The following is an 11,052-nucleotide window of genomic DNA, read 5'->3' as shown; positions in this document are numbered from 1 at the left end:
CCCGGGCTGTCTAGAAATGTCACAAAGCAGTTGCTGGCTGGCTTCTCTCTGAAAAACACTGTACACTTTTGCAAAGAGCCTTTGATTCTGCCAGATGGCTGAGCTTATTATCAGACTTCACTGGAATGTAAAGTTGCCACTAATAATGGTTATAATAAAAAATAATAACATCATTATAAAGGTTAACTTAAGAACGTGGTTATAACAATGGTTATAACAACTGTGACATAATCATTTGGCCTATCAGTATTGTAATGATAATATTTTCATGATAATAAACCTTGATCTGATATGGGGCTAATATGGATTTTGGATTCAATTCTGTTTGTCATTAATTCAACATTAATCAACAAACATTCCGATGAGGTTGTATTTCTGTCTCCACCTAGTGTTCAGGACATTAGGTTTTGGTTTTATAGCCTCAAACGATGGCTACTGTAAATGACATGTTAGAAATCTTCCGTCCTGGAGTTTCTGACCAGATGGTCAAACTGGCTGGATAACAAATAGAGAAACATGAAGCATACATCATAAAAATCTGTTTATTATGGTTTCAACAGTCAGTCAAAAATAAATACGGTTCATACAGCACTGAACAACAAAGATGATGTAAAAGAAGCAAAGAATGGACAGGAAACAGAAACATCATGAACAACACGTCTCTTCCTGAAATATCATCATGAGATCAACCTGAATCACCCCATAGGGTGACTGGAAATGAAAGAAGCTCTTGTTGTTGGCTTTAAAGTACCACTGCAGGTCACACGTCAATACAGAGAGATATGTATAGGTGATCAGGCTCTGTAAGACTTGAGTAAGAATTCATTATATTCACACTTGTTTGTTTTGCTTCATGGAACTGACAAGAAAGCACAAAGTAGCTATCACATAAAACAAGCGACTAAGGCATGTTCACCATCCTTTCTTCAAATGCAATTACTGTAATGTCACAAAAGGACTGTTCAACTATTACAAGACATGAACCACTGTATTTAAGAAATATATATTGTGTATTACTAAATAAGGTTGACAAACCCCTCTCCCGCTCTCACCTGCGTCTTTACTTAGTGATACAACAACAATTCAGACAAATACCAAGTACTCTATGTTCATATATGTTCATAGTATTGTGTACTTATTAAACACTATGACCAGCACTCAGCCAAAGGATGACATTTTCAAAGACAGCACTTGACATATCATAGCAGCTAAACGACACCAAACCACCGGCACAAAACAGAACTGAGATGGAGAGGTCAGGGGTCAATATGAGGACAGGTTAAAGGCCAGATTTGAAAGGTTAGATGGGTTGGCATTACATAGGACGAGCTGTCTCTTAACAAGGCCCCAACTAGTTAATGACCATAGACTAGATGGACTACAGAACAGGCTAACTGCAAATACACTTACACCTGCAATATATATAACAGACACTTGGTTTGTAATGTACTGAATGTGGTCCCAAGACAAGAAAGTGTGATTTAGTCTCACACTTAATATGACTAGTTGATATACTTTGTGCCATTGTCTAAATGGTTTTCTGCGAAGGGTCTTTGGCATAAGACTATTACTCTGATTCCCCCACAGCTTAGACAGTGTTTACTCTGTTTCCCCCACAGCTTAGACAGTGTTTACTCTGTTTCCCCCACAGCTTAGACAGTGTTTACTCTGATTCCACCACAGCTTAGACAGTGTTTACTCTGATTCCACCACAGCTTAGACAGTGTTTACTCTGATTCCACCACAGCTTAGACAGTGTTTACTCTGATTCCACCACAGCTTAGACAGTGTTTACTCTGATTCCACCACAGCTTAGACAGTGTTTACTCTGATTCCACCACAGCTTAGACAGTGTTTACTCTGATTCCACCACAGCTTAGACAGTGTTTACTCTGATTCCACCACAGCTTAGACAGTGTTTACTCTGATTCCACCACAGCTTAGACAGTGTTTACTCTGATTCCACCACAGCTTAGACAGTGTTTACTCTGATTCCACCACAGCTTAGACAGTGTTTACTCTGATTCCTTGGCCAGGTGCTGCTGCAGTATGTTTGTGTATGTGAGGCAGTGTTGACTGTATGTGTGTGTATTCAAAGCAACATGACCATCAACGTTTGTACATGATCATAGATCACATGATATCTTACATAGATCCTTTGTTGTACAGATAAAGAGAGTAAGGGAGGGAGAGAGAGAGCAGGAATTCAGTCAGCCAGCCAGATCACATGAGATTGCACTTCTCAGCGGACTGTTTGAGGTCTTCCAGTGTGGCCTGGGCCTTGTCCTTCAGCTGGTCCATGTCCACATTCTGGATGTTGGTCAGATGGCCCAGGACAGACGTTTTGGATTCCTCCTCCTTGTTGTCGTCAGCGATCATCTTGGCTAGCTCTGTGGGCAGCTCCACGTCATCCCCCGCCTGCTGGATCTGAGTGTCATCCAGCTCATTCTGGGTTGCACACACAGTGGAGACACACACACACACACACACACACACACACACACACACACACACACACACACACACACACACACACACACACACACACACACACACACACACACACACACACACACACACACACACAACACACACACACACACACACACACACACACACACACACACACACACACACACACACACACACACACACACACACACACACAGGCCAGTGGGAGAGGGTGTAGGGAGCGAGGGCAAAGGAAAGGGAGAGGAATTAGATGATTGAGACATAGGGAGAAAAGAAAGAGAGTACAAACAGGGCACATTTGGATGGTGTTTTTGCTTCAAGGACACAACCTAGATCTGACCCTGTAAAACTGCATTAACATGTAGTAAGAAAATGCTTGAATCAAATATGCAGAATCAGTAATGGATGTACCTTTGGCAGTCTGTATTTGTCCCGGAAGTGACTTCTAACTGTTGCCCGCTCAGCTTTCTTCTGGGCAAAACTAGCATCTCGTTCCTGCCTGGGGAAAACCAGAGAGAAAATGGTTAACCACGGCTGAAATAGTGTCGCTGCATGTAATCACACAAACACACATACACACACATAACGTCTGCAAAGGTGGTATAATCTCGAGTCCTTACTCAAGTTGATGCTTCATAACAAATGCCTCCTTCATTCCACCTCCATAATTCGACTGAAGGATTAAGGATTTAACGGCATTAGTGGCGATGTGAGGACAGATGCTATAATGATCATTTAATTCATCCATAAGGCTTTTTGTAATATAAACATGTCATGGTATTTAGTATGGAACGTTGTTAGATTTGTTTGTAATGTGATGTATCACAAATGCACAAATTCATTGGTTACTATTAACCACATAGCTCAGCCATCGCAGTTAGAATGTTGGGCCAGTAATGAAAAGGTCGCTGCTTCGAATACCTGAGCCGATAAGGTGAAAAATCTGCCGATGTGCCCTTGAGCAAAGCACTTAACCCTAATTTGCTTCAGGATGCCATACTACTATGGCAGACCCTGTAAACAACACATTCACTGCTTCTATCTGGTGTATGTGACAATATTAGATTTGTATACCACTGTGGATCTCATAGTGAGGGCTGAAAGAAAAGAACACAGGGAGCCCTCTGCTGAGCTGCTCTCTGACTCAAGAGTCCAGGCCAACAGAAGGTGGACAAGCAGCAGTAACACCTGGGGGTAGAGGAGGAGGGAGGGAGGCAGAGAGAGGGAGAACGACAGAGAGAGAGGCTGTGCTCTTGCAGTGAGACCCAGATGCAGTCTACTGCCGGTCCACTGCTCTACTGGGGAATTATATTCAGACTTCTGGGATATAGAGCAGCATTGACTCACTGACTGACTAGCACTCATCTACTTCTACAGCTGCAACTTAGTGAACCCACAGAAACCTAGGATCACACCCCTCTACAGAACTCTACACCCTTCCAACCCAGAACTTAGGACGACACCACTCTACAGAACTCTACAGCCTCTCAACCCAGAGCCTAGGACAACACCACTCTACAGAACTCTACACCCTTCCAACCCAGAGCCTAGGACAACACCACTCTACAGAACTCTACACCCTTCCAACACAGAGTGTAGGATGACACCACTCTACAGAACTCTACACCCTCCCAACCCAGAGCCTAGGACAACACCACTCTACAGAACTCTAAACCCTCCCAATCCATAGCCTAGGACAACACCACTCTATAGAACTATACACCCTCCCAACCCAGAACCTAGGACAACACCACTCTACAGAACTATACACCCTCCCAACCCAGAGCCTAGGACGACACCACTCTACAGAACTCTAAACCCTCTGAACTCAGAACCTAGGATTACTCCACTCCAGAACACTGACTGACTAGCACACCTCATTTTACAGCTGCCAAACCAGTGAATATACACAACCTTGGATCACCTCACTCTACAGCACACCCAGACACCACAACACCCCATCACCATGTCCTCTGCCCTACACCACCATACAAATATCATCATACTGCAAGTCTTATGTTGAGGTAAATCAGATATTTATACTTCACCACCACATACAGCAATACTGCAATACTACCCATTTGGTAACTCCAGCAGAGGGCAGACAAGAGACAGTTTGTGTTATCCGTGATAGCCCTCTTAGTATTACTCAAATAATCTTGGTCCCTAATTTTCCAATAATCAGATTAAAACAATCACTGAAAATGTGATATAAACACCTGAATAGGATTGAACTCTTTCAAAAGACAAGACTAGACCTACACCTCGCACCAAACATTCCAAAGTAGACTCCATGAACCAAGGTGACGTCATGTGACCTATGTGATCATGCCAACAGTGTGGTCTGAATTACAGCATGACATCATAATGCATACATACAATACTGTAAACAATGGCATGATACATGTGGATAGCCAATAACAAGGCCATATCCCTATCATTCAGGGGATACAGGTTCAGCCCTGGGCATAAGCAACATAGGTGGTCGCCTCTTGTTATGTCAGTCACTGACAGTCACTCAATTAGCCCATGTCAGCTAATATGTTTTAGATTGGTAAATTAGTCAACCTAGCTATCTAAACTTGTAGTAATCATGGCCAAATTACCAAACTGGCACGAAGGGCCTGACCTCCAGGAGGCCCCAATTGATTTTGTTAGACACTCTCATTCAGATATCATATAAATAATTAATGGAAAAATGGGGGACAATTCATGGCAAAATTCATGGCCCCCCCCCCAACCAAATCTCGCCTTGGTCCCCCAAAAGGCTAGGGCTGGCCCTGAGGGGATATATAGTGTACAAAACATCAAGAACATCTTCCTAATATTGAGTTGCACCCCCTTTTGCCCTCAGAACAGCCTCAATGTGTCGGGGCATGGACTCTACAAGGTATCGAAAGCGTTCCACAGGGATGCTTCCCACAGTTGGCTGGATGTCCTTTTGGTGGTGGACCATTGTTGATACACACGGGAAACTGTTGAACGTGAAAAACCCAGCAGCGTTGCAGTTCTTGACACAAACTGGTGCGCCTGGCACCTACTACCATACCCCATTCAAAGGCACTTAAATATTTTGTTATTCCCTTTCACCCTCTGAATGGCACACATACACAATCCATGTCTCAGTTGTCTCAAGACTTAAACATCCTTCTTTAACCAGTCTCCTCCCCTTCATCTACACTGATTGAAGTAGATTTAACAAGTCACATCAATAAGGGATCATAGCTTTCAGTCTATGTCATGGAAAGAACAGGTGTTCTTAATGTTCTGTTAACTTAGTGTATATTCACAGTGGCATTACTGTTATCTTGCCCACTGTGAATGAACATGAGCATGTAAACCACCACACAGCAGCACATAAACCAGCGCTTTGTGAGAGCCAATGGTAGAGCACCTGATGGCACTGAGATGACGAGTCTTGTGTCTTCTCCTCTCAAGGGCATCATATAACCAGGGGATGTCATTGTGACTCCTGTGCCTGATAACATGATTATATATGACATGCCACTACAAACAACCTCATTCCAACAACCCTATTCTTCTTGGATTATACAGAGCACTGACACCAGACTTTGTGCTATGATCTATTGTATGGCGGTAGCCACATTATAATAGCTCACCTCCCCTGAAACCCAGTGTAATGTATGATGTTATGGGATTGAGGTCAAAGTGGGCTGTGGATTGAGGGGAGTCAGTGGATGCTCCACCATGTCTGACATGTCAACAGTAAACAGGCTGATTGTCCTGGAGCCTGGAGCCATGTGACCTTAAGCCAGGGTAGTGCTCTGTAGTAAAACACATTTCTTTTTAATGAAGTATACCTTTCATATAGATGCAGGTGTGTGTGGAGGCACTGCACATGATCAGACACTTTTTTTTTCTTTCTTTTTTTTCAGATCTATGAGCTTTTGTAGAGTCATCTGTTTCAAACCTTGAGGACATCTTCTCCTCTCACATAGGGGAATTTGGAGTAAAGTCAATTCAATTAGCAGATGTTTTATGATATGGACAGAGGACAGTCTATGGCTATGTCGATGGGCTTCTTTGTTATACCCAGATAAAAATACATTTCAAGATCAGAGATACTCACATCAGACTCATTTATTCTGTTGAGGTGTCTACTCTTTGTGAACAAAATGAAGATGGAGGCCGACATCACAGGGACATGCAAGAAATGTGGAAAACTATTTGGAGAGCTCATTGAGGATGATATTCAATACATTTTGAGATAAATTGGACATAAAAGTAACTGAATTCATGTTCTAGAATTAATCTAAGGACACGTATCAACCTGAAGCATTAGTATATGCCTATTGGAAAACGAGCCGTTTTACAGTATAATTGGGCATTAAACTCACTGTGATTACTGACACATTTTTGTTTCTGGATTAGGCTATTGCAAGAATTTCAATGGAAAACCGTTCTATATAGTCTAATTCTTGAAACCTGAAGGAAAACTCATGTATCGAGTGTAGCAGCTGTGTGGTGAGCTCGAGAGCACGCCGTGGATCCCACTGATGCGTAAAATAGTGCATGGCGCACTGGGGCTTGTAAAGGCACGCGCTCAGCAGCGTCTTTACATTGGACATTACACAGAATAAACGCCGCTTTATAGTACGCAACCCTTTCAAAATACCTAGGCTATTCAAATGGATTGATAAACTTGGTTTTGTTCTTACTTTTCCTCCTCTAACTGTTGTTGATATTGTTCAAATTCCTCCTGGGTCATTCCTGCCGCTGCGGCTTCCGATTTCTCTCCTTCGGGCTTTTCCTCAGTCAAACCCCCGGTCAGGTTCTTCACATGCCCTCCCACCATTTGTTTCACCATAAAAGCCATCTTTCTGCCTCTTTAGAGTCCGTTAACCGACCGAGTCAGAACGTGGACCTTTGATGCGCTCTTGATGAAAGCTGAGTAAATCAATGGATATCCACCGAAGTGTCTCAAAAATATATGGAAAAAGCCAATACAGTCATCCAAATGTTTTACTCTCGACACTCCGTCGTGCACCGCAGTGAGCGATTGAGAATAGACGCGTTTCAGCACAAGTGCCAATGGACAGCTCCGCGTTGAGTGGGGAGGTTAGCAAGAGAGGACGTGGCTGCACAAATATCTGAGCCAGCAAGTTTTACTCTCAACTCTACCAATCGTGTTTTTTTCCTAACCCAACCTCCACTCCCTTTGCCCAATCCCACGGATCGCTGGATTACGAATGCGCTTTCATGATGCAACCTAGCACCACACGTGGGTTCCGTGATTCGCCTTCTTATTATAACTCAACTATTGAGTATGACAGGCACTCCTCACGTTCACAACGGACTCCGGTAGAGACAGACACACGTGACGAGTCAACTACGGTGTCTACTAGTTGTTTTGTATGGTTTTGATGCCAGTGCGTCTTTGGGGTCATTTTGTGCACTTTTTTGTTGTTGTGAAAATCCAAGGGTTTCCGAATGCACTTATGTCATAAACTCAGCAAAACTGTGTTTATTTTCAGCAAACTTAACGTGTGTCAATATTTGTATGAACATAACAAGATTCAACAACTGAGACATAAACTGAACAAGTTCCACAGACATGTGACTAACAGAAATTGAATAATGTGTCCCTGAACAAAGGGGGGATTCAAAATCAAAAGTAACAGTCAGTATCTGGTGTGGCCACCAGCTGCATTAAGTATTGCAGTGCATCTCCTCCTCATGGACTGCACCATGTTTGCCAGTTCTTGCTGTGAGATGTTACCCCACTCTTCCACCAAGGCACCTGCAGGTTCCCGGACATTTTTGGGGGGAATGGCCCTAGCCCTTACCCTCCGATCCAACAGGTCCCAGACTTGAGATCTGAGCTCTTCGCTGGACATAGCAGAACACTGACATTCCTGTCTTGGAGGAAATCAATCACAGAACAAGCAGTACGGCTGGTGGCATTGTCATGCTGGAGGGTCATGTCAGGATGCGCCTGCAGGAAGGGACCACATGAGGGAGGAGGATGTCTTCGCTGTAATGCACAGCATTGATATTGCCTGCAATGACAACAAGCTCACTCCGATGATGCTGTGACACACTGCCCCAGACCATGACGGACCCCCCACCTCCAAATCTATCCCCCTCCAGAGTACAGGCCTCGGTGTAACGCTCATTCCTTCGGCGATAAACACGAATCCGACCATCACCCCTGGTGAGACAAAACCGCACTTTGTCAGTGAAGAGCACTTGTTTCCAGTCCTGTCTGGTCCAGCGACGGTGGGTTTGTGCCTGGTGTAACTCGGGCAGTTGTTGTTGCCATCCTGTACCTGTCCCACAGGTGTGATGTTCGGATGTACCAATCCTGTGCAGGTGTTGTTACACGTGGTGTCACGTTCTGACCTTAGTTCCTTTGTTTTGTATTTTGTTTTAGTATGGTCAGGGAGTGAGATGGGTGGGTTGTCTATGTTAGTTTGTCTATGATTTTCTATTTCTGTGTTTGGCCTGGTATGGTTCTCAATCAGAGGCAGCTGTCAATCATTGTCCCTGATTGAGAACCATATTTAGGTAGCCTGTTTTCCATTGTGTTTTGTTGGAGCTGGAGGCAGGGCTTTCTCCTATAGAGCTCCATTTTTATGGAACGGTCTGCCTACCCATGTCAGAGACGCAAACTCGGTCTCAACCTTTAAGTCTTTACTGAAGACTCATCTCTTCAGTGGGTCATATGATTGAGTGTAGTCTGGCCCAGGAGTGGGAAGGTGAACGGAAAGGCTCTGGAGCAACGAACCGCCCTTGCTGTCTCTGCCTGGCCGGTTCCCCTCTTTCCACTGGGATTCTCTGCCTCTAACCCTATTACAGGGGCTGAGTCACTGGCTTGCTGGGGCTCTCTCATGCCGTCCCTGGAGGGGGTGCGTCACCTGAGTGGGTTGATTCACTGTTGTGGTCATCCTGTCTGGGTTGGCGCCCCCCCCCTTGGGTTGTGCCGTGGCGGAGATCTTTGTGGGCTATACTCAGCCTTGTCTCAGGATGGTAAGTTGGTGGTTGAAGATATCCCTCTAGTGGTGTGGGGGCTGTGCTTTGGCAAAGTGGGTGGGGTTATATTCTTCCTGTTTGGCCCTGTCCGGGGGTGTCCTCGGATGGGGCCACAGTGTCTCCTGACCCCTCCTGTCTCAGCCTCCAGTATTTATGCTGCAGTAGTTTATGTGTCGGGGGGCTGGGGTCAGTTTGTTATATCTGGAGTACTTCTCCTGTCCTATTCGGTGTCCTGTGTGAATCTAAGTGTGCGTTCTCTAATTCTCTCCTTCTCTCTTTCTTTCTCTCTCTCGGAGGACCTGAGCCCTAGGACCATGCCCCAGGACTACCTGACATGATGACTCCTTGCTGTCCCCAGTCCACCTGGCCATGCTGCTGCTCCAGTTTCAACTTCCACCTGACTGTGCTGCTGCTCTAGTTTCAACTGTTCTGCCTTATTATTATTCGACCATGCTGGTCATTTATGAACATTTGAACATCTTGGCCATGTTCTGTTATAATCTCCACCCGGCACAGCCAGAAGAGGACTGGCCACCCCACATAGCCTGGTTCCTCTCTAGGTTTCTTCCTAGGTATTGGCCTTTCTAGGGAGTTTTTCCTAGCCACCGTGCTTCTACACCTGCATTGCTTGCTGTTTGGGGTTTTAGGCTGGGTTTCTGTACAGCACTTTGAGATATCAGCTGATGTACGAAGGGCTATATAAATAAATTTGATTTGATTTTGATTTGATTTTGTGGGTGGTTATTTTCTGTTTAGTGTTGTGGTGCACCCTACAGGACTGTTTGTTGGTTGTTTATTGTTTTGTTTTCAGTGTTCATTAAAATATTTAAAATATGGACACTTACCATGCTGCACCTTGGTCCTCCTCTCTATCTCCAGACGACAACCATTACACGTTGTCTGCGACTGCGAGGACGAATCAGCTGTCCGTCATGTCTCCCTGTAGCTCTGTCTTTTGCAATGTCCGTACTGTGAGACGCATTTTATTGCCCTGGCCACATCTGCAGTCCTCAGGCCTCCTTGCAGCATGCCTAAGGCACGTTCACACAGATGAGCAGAGACCCTGGGCATCTTTCTTTTGGTGTTTTTCAGAGTCAGTAGAAAGGCCACTTTAGTGTCCTAAGTTTTCATAACCGTGACCTTAATTGCCTACCGTCTGTAAGCTGTTAGTGTCTTAACAACCATTCCATGGGTGCATGTTCATTAACTGTTTATGGTTCATTGAACAAGCATGGGAAACAGTGTTTAAATCCTTTACAATGAATATCTGTGAAGTTATTTAGATTTCTACGAATTATCTTTGAAAGACAGGGTCCTGAAAAAGGGACGTTTCTTTTTTTGCTGAGTTTATGAAATAAGGCAATCCTATTTCGAGTTATACATCACTTATGATTTATTTTGCATCATTTGTCCTGTGTAGTATAGTCTAATACTATTTTTATTAAAATATTTATGTGGATGAAGGAATATTATCTGTTTTCCACTGAGCGCACATAAACATGTGTCTCATATGAAGAGGGACGACAAAATCTATTCCCGCTCAGGAGACTGAAAAGATTTGGCATGGGTCCTCAGATCCTCAAAAGG

The 11,052-nt window shown here is 44.2% G+C and overlaps 1 protein-coding gene across 1 annotated transcript; it reads right to left on the bottom strand.

Annotated features, from left to right (window-relative positions):
* Nucleotides 1-528: 528 nt before the first annotated feature.
* Nucleotides 529-7,709, bottom strand: LOC116374884 (complexin-3). Its single transcript, XM_031831191.1, has 3 exons — nucleotides 7,152-7,709; nucleotides 2,884-2,971; nucleotides 529-2,448 (listed from the first exon to the last, which is right to left on the bottom strand). Exons 1-3 carry the CDS (start codon nucleotides 7,307-7,309, stop codon nucleotides 2,224-2,226), a joined length of 471 nt encoding a protein of 156 aa, XP_031687051.1. The 5' UTR covers nucleotides 7,310-7,709; the 3' UTR covers nucleotides 529-2,223.
* Between the last annotated feature and the right edge of the window lie 3,343 nt (nucleotides 7,710-11,052).

The sequence above is a fragment of the Oncorhynchus kisutch genome, linkage group LG8 (genome assembly GCF_002021735.2).
Source record: "Oncorhynchus kisutch isolate 150728-3 linkage group LG8, Okis_V2, whole genome shotgun sequence".
NCBI classification, from domain to species: domain Eukaryota; kingdom Metazoa; phylum Chordata; class Actinopteri; order Salmoniformes; family Salmonidae; genus Oncorhynchus; species Oncorhynchus kisutch.
This window is presented reverse-complemented; position numbering and strand designations above follow the sequence as displayed.

Excerpts from the sequence above, each read along its gene's own strand:
- LOC116374884 (XM_031831191.1), bottom strand. The coding sequence starts at position 7,309 with ATGGCTTTTATGGTGAAACAAATGGTGGGAGGGCATGTGAAGAACCTG. Across the intron at positions 2,972-7,151 it reads CAACAGTTAGAGGAGGAAAA|GCAGGAACGAGATGCTAGTT; the intron begins GTAAGAACAAAA and ends GGTTTTCCCCAG. Across the intron at positions 2,449-2,883 it reads ACAAATACAGACTGCCAAAG|AATGAGCTGGATGACACTCA; the intron begins GTACATCCATTA and ends TGTGCAACCCAG.